Below are 22,811 nucleotides of genomic sequence, written 5' to 3' on the forward strand. Positions count from 1 at the left end.
AAAAAATAAAGTAAAAAATAAAGTAAAAAATAAAGTAAAAAATAAAGTAAAAAATAAAGTAAAAAATAAAGTAAAAAAATAAAGTAAAAAAATAAAGTAAAAAAATAAAGTAAAAAAATAAAGTAAAATAAAAAAAAATAACGAAACGTACACAACAATAAAAATAATCCCTTTATAAGTGGACGTATATGCTATCACCTATGCATATACGAATATGCACATACGTACGTGAATATATATTTATGTACATATAAATAAATAAATATATATATATATATACATCTTCACAACAATTAATATTTCCATCTGTTTTAATAGGCTATAAAAGAATGTACACTTTTCGTCGAAAAAACTGCTCTTTACAACATCATATTTGAAATATTTAGAGGACTGCGATCAGCGTACTTTTTTCTTACGTTACCCTGAAAAAGAGAATATTAAATACGGATAGAAAATTTTACGTCGAAAAAAAAAAAATTATATAATTGTATATGCATAATACAATCGCACATATATATATATATATATAATGCACACATATACATATGACACATATGCAAAAGAAGATACCCAACTTGTTTACGCCACATGCTCACTATGATATATTAAAAAATAATGAACTTTAAAATAAATTAAAAAAAGTAAACTCTTTCCAGCTTTCAAAAATAGAAATATATAAACTTCATTTAACACTTTTTTTCTTCTATTTTTGTTATTTTTCAACTTTTTTTTTTTTTTTCTTTCCTATTTATGTTACTTTAAAATTGTCAATTATGAGCCATTGGTCGCTATCCGAATTATTGTCAGATGAAAATTTAAATAAATTAGTTTTATTTTTTTTTTCATCATCCTTATATTTTTCTATCTTCATGCTTTCCTCTCTAAAACGAACAATCTTTTTTGACGATTTTACTTTTTCCTGTTTATTCTTAAATAATAAATTCGTATCGAAATAATTTTTTTTCTGAGATTTGTTTAACTTGATATCTATATAAGCATCCTTATCATTTAAATATAAATGAGATAAGCTAATAGTATTTAGGGAATCTAATGATATATTACAATAGTAAAGTAAACTAGCACATGTTGTTAAAAAGGAAAGAAGTAAAATTATAAAAACATTTTTTGACATATGCATTATAATATTCCATATAAAATATCGTTTACTAATTAAATTAGACAAATTAAAACAAAAAATATATATATTAATTATTGTTGATTCTAAATTTAAAGGCGCTTTTTCTATACATAACAGTAATATGGGAAGGGCTAAAATTTTAATAGATATATTTTGAACTATTATATTCAATAAAAATAAAAATGGACTTACATAAGTCTCACTATAATACAAAAAAATAAAGCTAACTATTTTAAGAAAGACATTAAATAATATTGTTATCATTGCATAACTTCTATAGCACATCTTATTTGTATATAATTGAAAAATAGCAATTCCTATTAATTTTGAAGATCTTCATTAAGGGGGGCGGGGTACGGGAAATCAGGAAAAAAAAAAAAAAAAAAAAAAAAAATTAAAAATATTGAAACGATTGTCATAAGATGGGGATGACGATGTTAAAACTACAATTATGTACATTAACACATATGCATTCATGTGGCATATTTCCACATCAGCATCTGCTCTTGTATGTGTTTTGTTCTTACTGCGATACGAGTGGGATGTAATTAATCAAAGATTGGGGCCACCTGTAATTCTGAACACCGTACTGTAGCATCGAAAATTTCATATCAACAGAAGAATTAAATAAAACTATGAGAAAAAGTATTTTAAACAAGTTTTCATTAAACAGTATTTTCCTTAAAACGCGAAGTTGCGATAATAAATCTACAGTATTTTTTACATTTATATTTCCATTTTCACTCTTTAATATTATATTACGTTGTACTTTAAAATCATTGCTTAACAAAAGCGTTTCTTCGCTAGATATACAAGAAATGACAAATATAATAAAACTCTTTAAAATTAAAAAAAAAATACTTACTTTGAGAATATAAATATAATATAATATAAGAGAACAAAATATCTTAATACACATCATATAAGATATATAAAATATTTTTTCAAAGTGCGTTTGTTTCCTGCACCTCTCAACTACTACCCCTTCAAATACACATGACGTTAACAACATATTAGTAGATATAAAAAAAATTGTACTTAAGTAAACATAATAATTTATCTTCTTATTAAACACATATATAAATAATAACAATAAGGTTGTCATAAGCTCACTTAAAATCACATAATATTTTCTATTTAACGGTAAATACAAGAAGTTATCTACATAATGATTTTTACGTAAACTACTTTTTTTTAAATATTTAGACCGTAATAATTCATCTTTCATATATTTTCTACAAACGATTTTTAAAAATAGATATTTTCCGTTACATACTGCTCTGTTACAATGGTATAACAAATCCTGAAGTTGGCTGTAAAACTCATATATCTTTCTTGACAAAAAGGAGAGTATATTATTTATATTAAAATATACACTATCCGTTAAAAATGCAAAAAAAGGCTTTAAGAAATACAATAGTATTAATATATTATATATTTTTTTTCTAACATCTTCAGTTACTTCTGCTTTAAATGTTGTACTTAATATATAGTCATTGTAACGTAAAAATAGTATATATAAAAACTCGCTCATAAAAAACAGGGGGGAAATATTTCTCATTAACTGTGTTATCTTTGAGTCATCATATGTCCTCTTAAAAATGTTTTTGTTACTATCCAAAGGTTCCCTCATTTTTTCTGCTCATTTTTAGCTACAACTATATAGCATATATATATATATATACATATAAATTCATATATGCATAAATACATATGTACTATATGTATATGCATACATACGTACATACAGTACTTTAGATGTGTTTCTCACGCGTATTTTACTTCTATTTTGATATGTACTTGTTTAAAAGAAAAGAGAATATATACATACGTATATATATATATATGAAAACATCAACAAACTTCGTTTCATATTATATTTATTATAAACACAAGTGGTATATATACAAGCACACAATAAATGTTTATTTATTTTTTTTTTTATTTTTTTGGTTAATAATTCATCGTAGATGTTATGTGACGTTTTAAAAGAAAAATACCAATGTAAAAGTTTTTTCTTTTTTTTTTCTCTTATATCTCAGTGAATTTCAAAAAGCGTTTCTTCTGATAAATAAGAGCAACTGTCACAATTATATTTTATTTAACACTACTATTTTGTTTCTTCATTCTCTCTTTCCTTTTTTTTTTTTTTTTATATATTTTATTTTTGAAAATGGAAAAAAAGGTTGATTTAAAGATATATATATATATATATATATATATATATAATGTTACAACGTTTGCATCATTAGGGGCACACCTTTATTTCAATTAAAAGAAACAAAGGAAGAATAAGTATGTTTAATAAAATAAAACAAAAGTGATTATATATCAGGAAACAAAGCAAAATGAATAAGCTTTTGTACATTTTTGCGAATACGAAAATTTGGCTTTTGTTGCAAATTAAAAAAAAAATATATATATGTATATATATATATATATATAATATATGTATACCTTGTATATACATATGTACATAATTGTATATTGTATTATGTATATATGTGTATTTCACATAGGCACTGTATATTTTAATATATAAAGCAGCTTAAAAGCTAAGCATCTTCATATCATGTATTAAAATAAAAAATAAAAAATAGGAATAATTTTTATTAAGAAAAAGGAATAAAATAGAAAATAAAAAAAAAAAATAAAAAAAAAAAATAAAAAAAAAAATAAAAAAAAAAATTCTTTTTTATGAATGATGTTTTATATATCCCTTTCTTTAAATTTGTTATTCATCACTTTAGTGTTTATTGTAACAATGGATTTAAAAGACTATTGAAATAATACAGAGAAGTCCAGAAATATGGGAAAATGAAAAAAAACAAACAGGAAAACGGAAAATGCATAAAAAACATATTATAACGTATGTATATTTATATATATACTTATATGCATGAATAAAAGGTATGGGGGTGGGGCCCTACCTAATGTGCAAATGTATACATCTATATATACGTATATCTACATATATCTATATATATATATAAATATATATATATGTACGCGTATTTGCTGTGTTTTTCAGCCTTCTTTTCAATATATTTAGAATTAATAAAAAAAAACTTAATCACTTTACGTGCTCATCTTTTTTTCGTATCACTTTTTAACGTTACTCTCATTTTTCTTTTTAAACAAATTAAGGAAAAAAAAACAAAGGAAAATGAAAATAAAAAATAAAATGAAATGTAAAATAACACAAAATAAAGTATAATACAATTCAATAGAGTACAATACAGTAAAATAAAATAAAATGATGTACGATTAAGTAAAATATTGTACAGTAATAATCTACATTTTTCTGAACTTGTCATATTTTTATGAAAATTCCAAAAAAAAAAAAAAACATATACGTATACATATACGTATACATATATATATATATATATATATATGTAGCTAGGTCGCAAAACATTTTTCGAATGCTGGTAAAATTTACACATTTTTCACTGTTCACTGTTCGCTCCTTAAGCCCTTAATTTGTATCATAAGAATTGCTTGAGAATTTCCATAAACTTGTCATTGCGAAAGGAATTGTACTGATTCAATGTTTTGTCAAAATGCTTATACATTTCTTTTGATCGATAACTTGGTATTTTTGAGTTTATAAATTCCACAATATGTGTATAGCACAAATGATGATGTATAAAATTTATGAAGAAGAAAACCATTTTATACAATTTTTTCTGACTTTGATAAATTGAATTATTTTTTTTCCATTCAAGTAAGGACTGAAAAGCAACATAATTTAAAACACTTATGTCTAGGTCTTTTGTATCCATGTCTACATTCAAAAATGGTGGGTTGTTTAATAAATAGACATAGATTAATAGCCACATATTAAATACAAAATATGGAGCTATAAAAAATGTGAAAAAATAAAAATAGCCAAATACGTAGGTGACCATTCCATATAGTACTAAGAATACTGAAAATATAAATGTGTACATATCAAAATATATAGGTCCTTTTAAAATTTTAAAAAAATCTTCATTCAATGATTTTTGCAATGATTTTCTTGTTTTTTCTGAGCTGTATGGTAGTACAATAAAAGAAGATATTATACTACCAACGAAATTATTGCAAAACGCATTTTTAAATAGCAATCCTCTTTTACACTCATAAACCAATGAATAAAGACTAGCAAACATAGTTCCCATCGGTAGAGCATATAAAATAAAATGAAAAAATATAAATAAAGAAATAGAAAGAAATATACTGTTCCTCTGTATATGTGAAAATTTTTCTGATATATTTGAAAACATAGTTCCATTTCCATATTTATTATAACAATACCACACATGAATTAGAAATATGCCAATCATAATTATAATATCACTAAGGAAATACAAAATATACCGAAAGGTCGAGATATTTATATAATCATTACAACGTATTTTAAAAGATGTCATTAATTCAGTTATATAGCTTGTATCTTCTTTTTTCATTAATTCATTTTTAATATTCTCACTTAATAATTTATTTCTCTTTTCTAATTTTAAAGCTTCTCTTAATCGAACTTCTTTACAAATATTTTGTGCAGTTTTTAAATCCCATACTAATCCCAAATGATAAAAAAATTTTATTACATACTTAGTTGGATTTATACTAAGAATATAAAAATTTTCATTCATAGCATAACAATATGGAAATACATGATGATAGTTATGACAACCCTCTCCAAGTGCTACAATTGATGTAAAAATATTATTAGAAGCTTTTATATCACTATTATAAGGTCTATGACCAAAGGAGTGAGAAGCACTATTAATTGACCACGTAGCATGTAATGTTATGATCCACCTGAGTGCTCCTAATATGAAGAATCCATCCCAAAAACTGTTATACATATAATAAGAATATATACCCGGTATAATAAAACAGAAAAAAAAATTAAAATATGGATCTAATTTATGTTGTATTACGAGAAGAGGATTTTGTAATAAATCATCAATATAAATTTCTTTTTCTTTCTCTCTGACATATTTTGTTTTCTGATATAATAACCATCCAATATGACTATAAAAAAAACCATATCTTATATTATGAGGATCATATTTGGTATCACTATATTTGTGGTGTAAACGATGATTTTTTGCCCACACTATTACACTACCTTGATTTGCAAAACTGTTCAAAATTATAAACAATAATTGCACAAAGGAACCAGCCTTAAACGCTCGATGTGACCATAAGCGATGTGCCCCAAACGTTATTCCAAAGCCGTTTATCAGGTAAAAGATTATACACTGCAAGGGGGCGAAAAATAAAAAATATATTAAAAATATAAATTGTAGAATATAAGGTGCACAATATAAGGTGCAAAATATAAAATACAAAATGTAAAACAAAAAAAAATATATAATGGAAAGTGAAATGGGTAAAAATTAACAAGTATCCAAATTTTGGAGCAAAATAAATCCGCATATGCAAAAACGAACAGAAACGAAACATAAAGGACAGAGGAATAACCTGAATGAACAAAGACCTTCCATATGCATGGTAATATATTTTTACAGCTCCAATTAACGCAAATATATGAAAAAATAAAATAAAAGTAAACAAAGAGGATCTGAACTGCTTATGATAATTGTATATATAACTTGCAAAAGACATATATGTGTAATACATATAGAAGACGATAGAAATGGTTGAAAATTGCTGTATTAATTCTGAATTATCATCTGACGTATATAACAATTTCGTAAAAAATAAACTTATCCAAATCATATGTGCAATATTGAATGCATGCGCTATTCTATTTAATAATTTCACATTTGAATTATTTTTGAAAAAAATTGACGCAAAAGAAAGCAAACTTTTACTTAATTGTAAAGTTAAATATATTTTTATGATAGTAAAATTTTGAATAAACTTCCAATAAAAATAAAAGAAGATTACATAAAATGTTTGTAATGCAAAAATGTATATTCCATAAATATTTGCATTTTTCTTATTATTTCTTTTTTTGAGCTTCATATTATTTTTTTTTTTCATATATTCTTCTTCTTCTTTTTCTTTTTTTTCAATTTCTTCTATAATTTCTTTTTCTTTTAGTATCCCTTTATTTTCTATTAGGCTTTGTTCACTCTTTAAAATTTTCTTTGCGATGTTTTCTAAATGCTTTGACGTATCTCCTATTAATTTGCACTCATATTCATTATCTTTTTTATTCTCATTACTTAATTCATATTTATTTACTATGTTCTTTTCTTGGTCGAATGGTTTTCCATTTGATCTTTTGCTAAATTCCTCTAAAAAATTACACAGCTGTATAATATTATACACATGAAGTAAATTAATACTTAATATAGTGTTTAAGTTTAAATATTTCAAACTAATTAAAGAAATAATAGAAACCAAAACACTTTTGAAAATTCTTATGAAATGAATAAATTTGTCTGAAAAATTATTTCGGAAGATATAGAAGGTAACCAAACAGGTAACATAAGTCAAGTATATTACTCCCACATGTTCAGCATTCAAGTTCCTTTCGCAAAAAGCCTCCCACATATCTGTCGCCATTTCATTAAAATTTGTTGGTACGTACTTAGCGAAGTAATTCATTGATATCATGGTATATTTCTTAATTTTTGATAGATGTTACACTTTAAAAGTGTATTATCTTCATCCATATGTAAATATATGTTTATGTATGTATACGATTGTATGGGTATATATGTAAGTGCAAATTTATATATATGTAACCTAAATGTGTTGGTATAAATTCTTAAAACTATTTTATCCTTAAAAAATAACTTTATATTCTTTTTTGCAAACATGAAAACTATATAAAGTTATATTAATCATTAAATCATTAATTTATTTGTTGTAAAAACTTACACTTCAAAAAATATGACTGTTTAAAAAAAAAAAAAGAAAAAAATGGAAAAAATGAATATAATTAAAAATTTTTTTTTTTTTTTTTTAACTATAGCTATGAGCACTAATTCTGCAAAATTTATGAAAAAATAAAAATTTTTCATTATTACATTAAATTAATTGTATTTTATACGATAAATGTTAATTATTAAAAGTTTGGTTATTTCTTAAGTGTAACTGCTATTATTTTTTCCACTTTGTCTTTAAAAAAAAAAATAAATAAATAAAACAACAAAACAGTAAAGCAATAAAGGAGTAAAGCACTATAACAATAAAAACAAACCAAAGAATTTTTTTTTGAAAAACAGGCAAATTACTTTTATGTAAAAATGGATGTATAAAAAATTTCATATACAAGTGTGTATATACAAGTATTTACTTACAAGTACTTCCATACAAGTACATACATACAAGTACATACATACAAGTACATACATACAAGTACATACATACAAGTACATACATACAAGTACATACATACAAGTACATACATACAAGTACATACATACAAGTACATACATACAAGTACATACATACAAGTACATACATACAAGTACATACATACAAGTACATACATACAAGTACATACATACAAGTACATACATACAAGTACATATATGAAAGTATGTAAACGCATGTAAGTATGTGCACGCACATATGCATGCAAACAGATGTATTATTTCTTAGCGAATAACTGCCTGTTATATTGCAGTTAGTTCCCTTTGTGCTATATTGAGGGATTCCTTTTTGTAATTATTATTTTATGTACTCAATTTTATTGTATTTTTTAGAAATTTATCTCTTTACATTCATTTCCTTGGCTTCTTTAGAGAACTTTTATATTAACACAGAACACAGTCTTTCACTATTTTTTTCGATTTTATCAGCATGAGTACATATAAATACTCATTTGAATATGTACAATATACATACATGTAAATGCATAACAATAACAACAAGGTTATAGTGCATCCTCTTTTAAGCTGCTAACCAATAAAAATTTCCAAAAAAAAAAAAAAATTAAAGAGTGTAATTTTGAGCATTTATTTCTTATAAAAATATTTCCATTTTTACAATTATAGCAGTAGTGAGAATAAGAATAAATGTTTATTTATATATAAAATTATGCTCTTCTTTAAAATACATGTTTCCGCGAAAAACGCTAAAATGTTAAAGTTAAAAAAGAAATTAACTTTTTGGAAGTGTAATGATATTTTATTGTATTATTATTTTTTTTTTTTTAAGTTCTTTAACTGACCTGTGCAGGTTTTTTTTTTTTTTTTTTTTCGTTGTTTCAAAGTCTTTTTATGAAAATAAAAATATTTAACTATATATAATGAATAAGGAAGATACACAATAGATCAATGAACTAAATCATTGTATATTATCTTGGATAAAAATTAAAATTATAGACATAAATTTTGTTTCAATAATTTTAAATACAAAAAAAACAACAAAACAAACAAAATAAAAACAAAAAAAAAAAAAAAAATTAGGCAAAAAGCGCGTCTAAAAATGCATTATATCTACGCACATGAAAAGAAGATATAAAGCTACTACTTTTAGTAAGCAAAACAATTGTGCATTTTTATGGAACAATTTTATTTTTTAATTCTTTTGTTTCATTAATTAACAGATCTATTAATTTCTTCCTTAAATTCATTGTTTCTTGAAGCTCTTTCACAAAATTACAATGTTCTTTATACATGAATAGTAATGTTCTGTTTATTTTTTCATTTCCTTTTAAAACAAAATTATTTAATTCATATGTTTTATTCAGGTCAACGTGTAGGTTATATACGGAATTAGGAACTGGAGTAATATCTCCTAAGAAGTCACCTCCTAATGATATGCTCTTTTTTCCTTTTTTGCCTATATTTCGTTGGAAAGAAAAGAAAAAATAATAAAGTAATATAAAGTGTCTAACGCTGCGTATATTTTATTATTTTTATTTACAACTCCGGAAATTTGAATAGCCTTATAATAGTATTATAAATTTGCAATAAAGCAATAATATAATCTAAAAAAATAATAAAAACAGTAATTCGGAAATTATTCTTCTTTATGTTTTTTACCCTCCTTTTTCAATTTTGATTTGCCATATACTTTACTATTTAGTAAAGCGAAAATTATAATTATAAAAACAAATATTTTCATTTTGATATTTAATAACAGAAAAAAAAAAAAAAAAAGGTATGGTGTCCTATGTATTATAAATATATATCACAATTATAAATTTTGATTGTTTTTATAAAAGCACAGCCCTTATGGCATTTTACTCTTTTAAAGTATAGTTAAAATTGTTTGTTAATGTAACATTTAGTTTTTCCTCTTAACATTTAAATAATACCATAAATAAAATGTGTGTAATTTTTGCTGATCTGAGGGTATATATGTAAAAATTGACAAAACTTTGTTTATTCGTATGAGTTGGTTATAAGCGGAAACAATACACGTAAAACAACGTGTGGGTATATAAATAAACGTATAAATATACTAATGTTATAATTATATTTATAGTTTTAAAAAAGGCATATATTTTACTTTTTCCAGTAAAAATATTTTCCTCCTTGTGTAATTATTACTATTAATTATTACAAAAATGTATATATGTTATATCTTTATTGTTATTTATTTTCCCAACTATAATTACATAACAATTTATGCGCTTTGCCTAATCAATCTTTACTGTGTATTGAATTAATACTACTGAATAATGAAACGAAAAGTAAAAGTAAAACTATAAAAAAAAAAAAAAAAAAAAAAAAATTATACGTAAAATGTATTACTACTGTTGTCAGATGATTATTGAAAAAAAAAAAATTATAATATAATAATTTATATATGTATATATACAATTATATATAGTATACTTAATAATGATTGCATATTTCATATATCGTATATATTAATATATTGAAAAAAAACATTTTCAATTTTGATATAAATTATTGTTTTTTCTTCTTTCTTTTTATATCTTATTTATTTATTTTTCTTTTAATTTTTTTAATGCTACGAAGTGTATAACTTTGTAATTTATTAAATATACATACGTAAAAAAAAAGATTATACATATATATGTATATTTGTTATTTTTCATATATTTTATAAGATTCAAACCTTAGTTTTTTTTAAAAAGTGTTTCATTTTTGTCTTGTTTTTTAAAAATATTATTGATATTTATTGTTGTATAAACTTATAATTTATATCGATATATGTCCATGTATATATATATATATTTATATACACAAATATTTATTTTTTTTTCCTTCATTATATAACGCAAAATGAAAGTATATAAAGATGTTTTCACAAATGACGAAGTATGTTCCGATTCATATGTTCAAGAAGACCCATTTGGAGTGGCAGAATTTCGTGATATTGCTTTTGAAGTAAAATCAAATAAAAGAGTAAAAGGAAATGAGGATTATGGTATAGCTGATAATAGCGAAGAAGCAGCAGATGGAATGGGAGCTGATGTGGAACAAGTAATTGATATTGTTGACTCGTTTCAACTAACTTCCACGTCACTTAGTAAAAAAGAGTTCAGTGTTTATATTAAAAATTATATGCAAAAGATTCTTAAATATTTAGAAGAGAAAAAACCTGACCGCGCAGAAGTTTTTAAAACGAAAGCTCAACCATTTATTAAACATATTTTAACAAATTTTGATGACTTTGAATTTTACATGGGAGAATCTCTTGATATGGAGGCAGGTTTAACTTACTCGTATTATAAAGGAGAAGAAATAACTCCTCGTTTTGTTTATATATCGGACGGATTATACGAAGAAAAATATTAGATACAAGTAATATTATTAATAAACTGAAGATGTCAAAATAATGGAATACTATATTCATTTTGGTACATGAATAAATAAATGAGTATTTCTTCAAGTTAAACTGCGGAATATATATTATGTAGAAAAAAATTAAAACTCCTCCCTTGTATATTTAGATATATATATATATATATGTATGAAAAAACAGCCAATTTTGTAAATATTATATTATATAGTTTTTATAAATTATCATGCATAAACATTAACATATAAAAATGTTTTGGAAAAAGAAATTAATTCACTTTGAAGTTTTTTTTTTTTTTCTTTTTTTTAATATCGTCTTGCGCCATTTTTTTTTGCATTAAATTTAAGGAAAAAACACAAATAACAGATTAAGTTGAAACAGAACAATAAATTTCAATCCTTTACTATATATATATATAAAGCTATTATCAATTACGAGATTGAAAAAAGAAGATATAAGAACAGACAGTATATGTCATAAACAGTGAACATACTAATATTATTCACCATACAGTTAAACACATTCTTTTATATAAAAACACTGGGTTACTATTTCCCTATTTTAATACATTTAAAATTTCTACAAATGCATTAGTAAAAATGTTTTGAATATAATAATCTTAACGAGTACCATTTTCTTTTACCATGTAAAAGATAAAGTAATATACTAAAACAGACATTACTATTTTTCTTGTTCTTTTTTTTTTTTTTTTTCTCTTTTCCATTGTTGTACATACATGAGAATAAAAAATTAATATATAAATATACATTTTCAAAAAAAAATAAAAACATTATAAAGTATTTCCCACAATTAAATTACAATTATCAATTCACTAACTTGCTTTATTTTCCTAGAACAACGTTTAATACGTCTCACAACATTAATTGAACAAGTGAAAGCTTTAAAAAAAAAAAAAAACATTTCTTTTTTTACATTTATTTTTATTTAAAAACTTATAAGTTTTCATTTTACCTCTATTTGTGTAAAATAATACTATTACTTTTATCATAGGTAAAATTAGGTAAACTTTATATATAAAAATTCTTATTTTTATTAAAGAAAATTTTTTGTTAACATATAAACTATTTTAAACTAATATTATTCCTTTTTCATTTTTCATAATATCATCTTTATCTTTTTATTTAAATGTGTAAGTATAACAACAATGTAGGGAAATACAATAAAAACTACTCCATTTATCAAAGAAAATACTATCCAAGGGTAACTGCTCGTTACTGATGTATAATATATATATAAACTAATGCTGTTTATGCAAATCTACTTTTAAAATTAAAAGGAATTAATTAAGCATACAAGTATATATATATATATATATAATATATATATATATATATATATATATAACTAATAGTTGAAATGCCTAAATGTTTTCAATTATGCAATATCTTTTATTTCCTTTTTTTTTTTTGTGTTAATATATATACGTATATTGTTCCCTTTTTCTTTTTATGACCTTAATGATTTTTTTATATAAAAAATATGCATATATTATATATATTAATTTTAAAATAAACGAAAAAGCTCAGCTATCTTGCGTTTCTCATCCTAAATTATTAAAAAAAAATTTAATAATATATTTATCAGATGGTAATATTCACGCAATGTTTTCTTCATCGCCTTAATAGTCGTATATTAACGCTGCAGTCTCCGGTAAAGAAGACGACGAAAAAAAAGAAAAAAGAAAAAAGAATAAATTAAAAAAAAAAAAAATATATTTATTTTTCGTAAAAAAAAAGAAAAAACTTGACACCAAAGTGACGGGACCAAAAGGTGTAATTTTTTTTTTTTAAATAAAGAAATAACATATATTAGCTACAAATAAAAAAAATGTTCTAATTTATATATAAATGAATATTATTAGTGCATGCATTGTAAGTATATATATTACGCATACAACTTATATATATATAATATGCACATATGTATATAATTAGTTGGATATATCAAATGAAAGCTAATATAAATTTATTTTTACCTTATTAACGCATTTCGTTCGAAAGCATAACAAAGTAAAAAAATAAAAGCCAAAACTATTGATTATATTTATTAAACAAATTTATTTGAAAAATATAGCTACAATTAAACAAATATTCTTAAATTAAAAGAAAATTTGTGTTTTCGATAGTTGAGTTATACATATATATATATATATGCATATGTATACTTTTTTATATATATGCACAATTGATTAATTAATTTGCATATTAAGAGGAAACCGTTTTTTAGTGTTTCACGTATATATAATAATATATGTATACTTTATGCACCATGAATTAAAGAAATCGAACGACCATTAAAGAGTAATGAAAGATACATTATAGTATTCATGTGTATATATATTTATATATATATATATATATATGTATAACTTTTTATCTTTTTACCTTCGAATTTCCGCTTTTACAATATCTTAAAATTATTTTGTTCCAAGTATATTTAATAAATTTTTTTGTAAAAATTACAGAGATAAAATAAATGAAGATGTATAATACTTTTATGTAATAAATTATTTATCGAAAATATAATTTCAGATTATGCATTGTTATTTTTTTATTTTTTTTTATACCATTACATTTTCTGTTATAAATTATTGCGTTGTACGAAAGAAGCTTGTTCAGTTCAACGCGTAGCTACTGTTTATTAAAAGATGAACTAACCTTCTTTAAATATATTTAAATCTGTATAACGAAAAAATGTATATTAGCTGATAACACATATCTGAGTAAGGTTATATTATTTTTGTTTATATAATATTTTTTATTTGCAATGTATCGTTTCGTCCATGAAGCATAATTATGAACGATATGTAAAATAAAACTCAAAGCCAAACAAATGTTTTGTTGTAACTTTAAAAGTTTTTCATTTTGATATTATATCATACACCTGGAAAAAGTGCATTATGTTTTAAAAAAATTTTTTTTACAAATTCACAAAATTATCTGCATACAAATATGTACTTTAAATGTAACCGTTCGTTTTTAATTAAACTGTGAAGCATTTTATGTATTAGTAAAAAGTTTCATGTTTCAAAAAAAAAAACAAATACACTTTTTGAATTTTTTTTTTATATATAAGCATTCTTTTTTTTTTTTTTAATGAATGAAATAAAATCTTTAAAAATTCTATAAATTGCATATTTTATCTCATATGTATTTTGATGTTTTATTTTATTATTATAAAATTATCCAAAAAATAATTTTAAAAAAGTGTTTTGTTTATATATATATTTTAACTTTTTGCTATAAAAAGATATGTTGAATTTATTTCTCCATTTGTTCCCAAACGCAAATGTTTCCATTAGACAACGAACAGTATAGTTTGTTATTTTCTAATATAACGTTCTAAAAAAAAAAATTAGAAAAAGTAAATGTTTTAAATCATTATAAAAATGGCATTTTTTTTTTTTTTTTTTTCTTGTTTCTTTACTTTTATTGGAAACTCATGCTTTAATGCCCTAACAAACTTCCTTTCTGTAATGTCAAATCTAAAAAAAAATAAGAAATTAAGAATTATAATCCATAATTATAAAAAATTTATACGTTAAACTAAATTTATTTTACATTTTTATTGTGTGATCTTCGGAAGCTATAAATAAATATTTATTGTTATTATCCATTGGGCATTTATTTGCACTTGATGGTCCTAGTTAATAGTACAACAAAAAAAAAAAATTAATAATACTAATAATAATAATGTAATGAAAAAAAAGATAGAAAATAAAATTAAATGAGTACATGATTAATATGTGTAATATACAACAACAAAAAAAAAAAAATAAAATAAAATAAAATAAAACAGTAGAAAAATAAAATTAAGAAAATATGTTTAATGTAAAAACCTGCGTCTAGATTAATGAGACATTTATTCGTTCGGATGTCCCAAATTTTAACAACACCACCAGAATCACAAGAGTATATCCATTTTGCCTGAATATAAATGTTTACATTATTAATTTTTTATATTTTTCTTAGAAAGTATTAAATTTTTTCCATATTTTATGATTTAATTTATTACATCTGTGCTGAAATTAGAATAGCTGCATGGAAAATGATGTCCATAAAAAGTATTTTCGCACAGTCCACTTCTCATATCCCAGATTGATACCTACACAAAAGTGAATACATATTTTTCTTTTTATTTTTTTATTTTCTTCTCTCTTTAAAAAAAAAAAAAAGAATTAATATAATAAAAATATATTTCGAATTACCGTTTTATCAACAGATGCACTAACGAGGGTACTAAAAAATGGATGAAAATTTACACAATTCACACTATCAACGTGCCCTCTTAAAATTTGTCTTTGTCGTAAACTATTCATATCAAATATTCTAATTGTTTGATCCATAGAGGCAGATGCAAAAAAATCACCTATGAGATAAACATTAAAATATCAGCTTGATATTACGTACGTTTGTCTTATGTATATATATACGTGGGTAAAAATATATGTATATGGATATATAAGTGAATACGTATTTATACTTGCTGGAATATAAACATCCTAAAATATTCTTACATTGCAACTATCATATATTCATATACATACATATGCAGATTCAATATTGTGTTTTTTTTATTTGTTTAAAACCTTCATAATGAAATGATAAACTCCATATAGGTCCTGTTGAGTTTTTAAAAGTATGAACACATTTTTCTTTAATCATATCCCATAATTTTATCTTAGAATCTCCACTACAAGTACATAAAATATTCCCTTCCTTATTAAAGCAAATATCGCCTATCCATTTTTTGTGAGCTTGTGAAGCCATCACTAATTCATAATTTGTTGCACTCCATGTTTTCCATTGTCCATCATCTCCTCCAGTTGCTAACAAATGAACTTTATTATTATATGCAAGACCTGACACTGCATTATTATGAGCATTAAAAGATTTTTCAATATTTAAGGAGAAAATACATAAATTAAAATTTTCTTTATCTTCATTTTCATTCATTTCACAAGGGGCACTTTCTTTATTAGGCCAAGGAGTATCTTCTCTTTTGGTGTCTATTTTTCCTAAATCTTTTTTATCCCGTTTTGAAGTAATATTCTGAGGTACATTATTACTGCTCTTTTCGTGGATGGAGGAAATATTAGCTATTGAAGAATCTGATTTACTACTTTCTAACAAATCTTTCAATCTTTCGATATACTTATTTAAGCCTTCAATTTTAGTGTCCCTTTTTTCTTTTTCCAGGACAGCAAGCATTTTTTCCTTAAGCACAGACTTTAAAATGGAAAAAAAAGTAATGCATAACGAACGTTACATATATAAATATATGTATATACACTATTTATATATGCCTTTGAATTTTTAATTGTTTAAAATTTGGTACTAATACTTTAGATTAAAAAAGAGATTTAACTTTTGCGCATACTTCGTATTTGGTTCTTATTTCCTCTACTGAATTTTGAAATTTTTCAATTTCCTTTTTTTGTTTCTGTATTTCTTCTATTAAAAATAAAAATTATTAATTTAAAATTATTATTTTTCATTGAAATAAAAAAAATGTTTTATTATTAATCCATTATTTAAATAGACTGAACAAATTATTTTAGTTATTACTATTTAGAGTCTCCTTTTCTTGTAGAACTCGCTTATGATGCATTAAATAGTAATCTCTTTCTTTTATTGTTTTTTGAACTTTTTTACTAACATAAAAAAAAAAAAAAGTTAGAATGTAAAAGGTTAATTATATGTAGAATGATTTAATAATTCTTTCTTTTAAATTTTGTTTCTACTACAAACTATTACTTTGCATCTTCCAGAGAATTTTGAATTTCTTTTGTAAATTTTTCATGATTCAAAAAATCATTTCTTAAAAGCTCATTTTGGGTAAATATATCTTCATGTCGTGTTTTCCTCAACTTATTAATATCATCGCCAAACTTCTTCACATATTCCTTCTAATGTAGAATAGTTTTAATATATGTTTCTTCCTTTTCATATTTTATTATTCTCATGCAAAAAGACATTTGGTCGTCATATAATAAAAGTCGAAAAAGGATGAAAAATGAATAAAGAAAATAATTGTAACTAAAAGAAATTTAAAAAATAAGATGAATACATAAAAAACAATATATGAATGCAACCTCAAACACTTCAAGTGATTCCACGAATTCGTGCTCAACCATAAAATTGTATATGAAAGATAATGCCATAGACACGTATTTTTCATCAATTGGAAACGTTTTTGAGTTCTTTTCTCCTTTGAAGAAGTATAAAGAAATATGTGACATATAAAAACATGTTAAAAGAATTATATTTGTTGTATACTTTTAGATGTTTCATATAATACTAAACTAAGTATAAACAATTATATATATATGTATAATACATATATTTTTAAAAGTTAATCTGTGCAAAATATATTGTATAACATTAAAAAGAATGTTTGCACTTGCCTGAAATTAATTCATCTTTATTAAAACTTGATATATTAACTACTTTAGCATTTTTCAATAACTTTTCAAAACTTTCTGAATCATCACTATCAGATTCTAAGTTTGAGTCTTCTTCGTACTTTCTATTATTTTCATCAGTTTTCCCATCCTCGGTATTGTCGATATTTGTTTCTTCGTTATCTGTTATTTTTTCTACTAAGGATGTTGCATTGTATTCATCATTATCTATTTTGTTTTTTATCTTTTTTTTGTCCACTGAAATATTTTCTTTTTTTATGTCTACCATTTTATAACTAATCTCAAACTGTTATACTTATTTATGTGCTATAAAATACTATTAATTTATGCAAACTTGTATTTTTATTTTTATAATAATTTATTTGAACATATATTTTTGCTGAAAATATATATATTTTTTTTTTTTATAAATAATTTATTCTATAAAAAAAATGTACATATATTTACCCATTTTCCTACTGCATTCCGCTAATAGAATATTATATAAATATATAGTAACGTTTTACGAATTTATACATTTTATTAAATATGTTTATAATTTTTTTTTTCTTAGTTTTATTTTCGAAATTTCCAAATTGGCAAATGCCAAAAAGAGAATGTACTTATATGTTTTCTTTAGAAAAAACAAAAGAAATGAATGCTACACAAAAAAAATAAATAATTCATAAATTAATAAAAAGATAAAAGAAAATAAAATGTGTGCAAAATAACATAAATGAAAAAAACAAGACTATTACTGTAAAAATAACATATCACTAACGGAATAAATAAAAAACAAAATATTTAAAAAGCGAAAACTTAGATATAGTTTAAAAACAATTAGAAGATTTATATAACAAAATAACAAGTGTCATTTTTAAATTCTATGTCTTATCACATGACATTAGAAATTGACAAGAAAAACTATTTAAACTTAAAAAGCAAGCACCCATATAGTTTTTTTTTTGTTTCTTTATTTTCTTGTCAAATAAAGGATTTACATGGTGAAAAATACTAAAATGTTGACTTGAACCATTATCTATTTCATTATTTTGTTTTACACTTTTTTCTATATCTTTTTTATGATAATCTGTTAAAGACAAACATTGATTTTTTTTTGACTTATCTTCATAGTTAATATGCAAAATTTCCATATCACCTAAATTCTTATTTAGCTTGATATTAGAATCATTATAAAATTTAATATTGTCCTTTAAATTATAATGTTCTGTCATTATACATGTATTATTTTTCAATATCTCATTATTTTCACGTCTTATTTGTGAATTTGCAATTTTTTTATTGAACTGGGCACATTTTATACCACTGTAATTAGTCATTTGTATCCTATTTGGGTATGGGTTATTTACAATGGAATTACTGTTTTTAGATTTTGGAACAGTGTTCATATGTTCATTTTTAAATGCATTGTACATGAAGTAATTAACATACTCTAAATTTTCATTCACTTTACCTGTGTTAGTATTTTCTAAATTCGAATATGTTATAGGCATTTTTCCTTCAAAACATATATTCTTCAAAGATTTATGCTTAATGTTATTTTTATATTGAATAGAGTTATATGATCCCACACAATTTTCGCACACGCTTGTCTTATCATATTGATGTTTTCGATCCTTATTATTTGAACTTTTGTATGTACCTTTCTTATTTTTTGATTGTGTTTTTTTTCTTAAAGAGAAAAGATTACTCGCGTTTTTTGAGTTTGCGTTAATGACATTAATATATCGTGTATCTACTGTACTTAATATGGTTAAAATGCAGCTGTTCATTATGCAGTAATTGTAATAAGAAGGAAGTACAATCCTTTTATTTTCTGGAACAATTATAGCTTCATTTTGTTCTTTAGATAAGTTACTTTCATTCTTTGTTTTATACATGTCACTAGATAATTTTTTATTCTTAAATAGTTGCAAATTCATTTCTTTATATTCTTTTATTCATGAAGTTATATATGTACATATTTTATTGATCAACATAAAAAAGCATATTTTGAAATGTTAATAATGAAATTGTGAACAAATATATATATATTTGTCATTTAAAAAAAAAAAAAAACGATTATTACAAAGTATTTACAGTAAAAACATAAATGAACAAACAATTTCAGACAGGAACGTGAAACATTTTTTTTATTAATAACAACTGATTATTTTTGAAAAAAAGACTTAAAGGAATAACAAATTAAAAAAAAAAAAATGATTAAATTTTTTTATTAAATATTCATACACATACACGTGTCATGCATATTATGAGAAATTTTTTTCGTATGTTATATATTTGATTTATTGTAAAAAAACACATAATTATATATTTCCATTTACTAAATAAAAATATTTTAGAAAAGTTCTTAATAAGACTTCAGAATATAGGACAAGTATTTACTTCTAATAACTATGTTCAAATGAAAAACTAAAATTTCCATTTTTGTTTTTATAATGTATACATAATTCACTGTTGTTTATAAATTGATATATGCACATATTTTCGTGCACATAGGCTGAAATGTATTTTTCCTTTTCATGTTAATTTAAATGGAAAACAGTATTTATTTATGAAACGTTTTTATAATTATATATATTAAATGCATAATATTAGTAAGCATTCTTTAATTTTAACATACTTTCAACAAGAAAAATATATACATAATATTTTTCTGACTATAGGAATGATATTTACATTTAATGAGAATAACAACATATGTAATATGAAATGCAGATTTCTATTTTTGCTTATAAAGATGAAAGATTATATAGATTTTGTTAACTTGCTATCTTTTTCTTTTTAAAATTGTTATTATAGGATACTTCGAAAAATTTTAAAGTAATTTCTAAAAACTAAAAAATACAAAATATTTTTTCAAGTTTAGTATAGTGTAAAATTGTTGTGAAAGCACATAATTTAAAAAAAAAATTTTAATTTCATCTATGCTTTACAGGGTTAGTAAATTTATATGTGTGTTTCTTCTATAATACAATTATTCTGAAAGGAGCATACTTTGAAATACTAAAAGAATACTTTATAGTTCATATATGTTTACATTTTTATAAATTCATTTTTTAATTTTACACTTCTGAAGGAGGGTTATTTTTCTGTATCATTAAAACTGAACCGAAGAAAACATTACTTTTTTGAAGGATAATAAAATACTCCTCTATTGATATATTCATTTTTTTTTTATATCTATAAAGTGTTTCCCTTTTTAAAAATAAAGGTCCTATATTAAGTTAGACATACACAAACGTACATTTTGTTTGCAATTTAATATAAATTATATTTAAAATAAAAACAATTTCTTAAATACTTTCTATAATAATAATCTTATCTATTAAAAGAACAGTACTAACTGTACATTGTAATTTTTATTAATTAACAAACAATTTTATGTAAAAGGAAGAAGATTTCATAGGTTTACTTATTACATGTAATTACAAAAATAATAATATCAAAAAGACATTCATTCTAAATGCTTACATATAAATATGTCAATATAAATTTTTGTTATATTAACATAGAAGCTTTAACATATTCAAAAATATATAGACATGGTGGAATATTTCTTAATCAATTTTTTTCCATAATATATTAAGGCTACATCCAATTACATTCTTCTCCTTAATAATATAATTAAATAATTATTATGTACTTATAATAAAATAGTATAATACTGCTCTAATTATGGTTAAACATCTCTATAAATTAAATGATACACTAAATATCTATAATGCATATATGGTTTATATATTCATTATTAATATTTTTACTTATTAAATATGTTTATATAATTAAAATTCATACACATAATAATTTTTATTACACAAAAATAAAACATATAATAAGTTATTTTACACAAACAAATTATTTATTTCATCTATTTATTTAAATTAATACATTAATTTAATTATTTTGATTTATAATAAATATTTAATTTAATTATTTAATGAAAATATAATTTATTTATAACAATTATTATTATTTAATTATTTAATAAAAATATAATTTATTTATAACAATTATTATTATTATTTAATTATTTAATGAAAATATAATTTATTTATAACACTTATTATTATTTAATTATTTAATAAAAATATAATTTATTTATAACAATTATTATTATTTAATTATTTAATAAAAATATAATTTATTTATATATATAATTAATTATATTATTTAAAATTAAATAACTTATTTATAATATATATCTATAATTTAAATATTTAATAAAATGTATAGAAATTCAATTAAATTGTTTATTAATATTTAATTATACTATTTAATAAAATATAATTATAAGATATATTTCTAATAGAGTTGTATAGTAAAATATGATTGATAATATATATTTAATTAAATTATTCAATAAAGTGTAATTTATTTATATATATTTTTTCATTTAAATCATTTAATTAAATATATTTTATATAATATATAAATTAAAATTAATTATTCAAATAATTATTTATTAATTATAAAATATACTATAAAAGTAATTTAAAAATATATAATATATATCAATATTTTTTGCTTAGCTTT

At 22.0% G+C, this 22,811-nt stretch overlaps 6 protein-coding genes across 6 annotated transcripts; 1 reads left to right on the plus strand and 5 right to left on the minus strand.

Moving 5' to 3' along the window:
* Positions 1–359: 359 nt before the first annotated feature.
* On the minus strand, positions 360–2,771 carry MKS88_001610 (uncharacterized protein; the record flags this gene model as incomplete). Its single annotated transcript, XM_067214552.1, has 4 exons — positions 360–422; positions 758–1,472; positions 1,666–1,941; positions 2,107–2,771. 4 exons carry the CDS (start codon positions 2,769–2,771, stop codon positions 360–362), a joined length of 1,719 nt encoding a protein of 572 aa, XP_067074498.1.
* Positions 2,772–4,626: 1,855 nt separating this feature from the next.
* On the minus strand, positions 4,627–7,708 carry MKS88_001611 (stearoyl-CoA desaturase; the record flags this gene model as incomplete). Its single annotated transcript, XM_067214553.1, has 2 exons — positions 4,627–6,390; positions 7,043–7,708. The coding sequence occupies 2 exons, from the start codon at positions 7,706–7,708 to the stop codon at positions 4,627–4,629; spliced, it is 2,430 nt and encodes an 809-aa protein (XP_067074499.1).
* A 1,903-nt stretch (positions 7,709–9,611) lies between these two features.
* Positions 9,612–10,180, minus strand: MKS88_001612 (uncharacterized protein; the record flags this gene model as incomplete). Its single annotated transcript, XM_067214554.1, has 2 exons — positions 9,612–9,895; positions 10,099–10,180. 2 exons carry the CDS (start codon positions 10,178–10,180, stop codon positions 9,612–9,614), a joined length of 366 nt encoding a protein of 121 aa, XP_067074500.1.
* A 1,130-nt stretch (positions 10,181–11,310) lies between these two features.
* Positions 11,311–11,826, plus strand: MKS88_001613 (translationally-controlled tumor-like protein; the record flags this gene model as incomplete). The annotated part of the gene is made up of 1 exon (XM_067214555.1): positions 11,311–11,826. The coding sequence occupies one exon, from the start codon at positions 11,311–11,313 to the stop codon at positions 11,824–11,826; it is 516 nt and encodes a 171-aa protein (XP_067074501.1).
* A 3,285-nt stretch (positions 11,827–15,111) lies between these two features.
* Positions 15,112–18,543, minus strand: MKS88_001614 (WD repeat-containing protein; the record flags this gene model as incomplete). Its single annotated transcript, XM_067214556.1, has 12 exons — positions 15,112–15,192; positions 15,278–15,335; positions 15,412–15,493; positions 15,690–15,777; positions 15,866–15,955; positions 16,059–16,219; positions 16,440–17,079; positions 17,219–17,304; positions 17,419–17,504; positions 17,608–17,756; positions 17,946–18,061; positions 18,285–18,543. 12 exons carry the CDS (start codon positions 18,541–18,543, stop codon positions 15,112–15,114), a joined length of 1,896 nt encoding a protein of 631 aa, XP_067074502.1.
* Positions 18,544–19,138: 595 nt separating this feature from the next.
* MKS88_001615 (uncharacterized protein) lies at positions 19,139–20,197 on the minus strand (the record flags this gene model as incomplete). The annotated part of the gene is made up of 1 exon (XM_067214557.1): positions 19,139–20,197. The coding sequence occupies one exon, from the start codon at positions 20,195–20,197 to the stop codon at positions 19,139–19,141; it is 1,059 nt and encodes a 352-aa protein (XP_067074503.1).
* Between the last annotated feature and the right edge of the window lie 2,614 nt (positions 20,198–22,811).

Source organism: Plasmodium brasilianum, chromosome 6 (genome assembly GCF_023973825.1).
Source record: "Plasmodium brasilianum strain Bolivian I chromosome 6, whole genome shotgun sequence".
Lineage (NCBI taxonomy): Eukaryota > Apicomplexa > Aconoidasida > Haemosporida > Plasmodiidae > Plasmodium > Plasmodium brasilianum.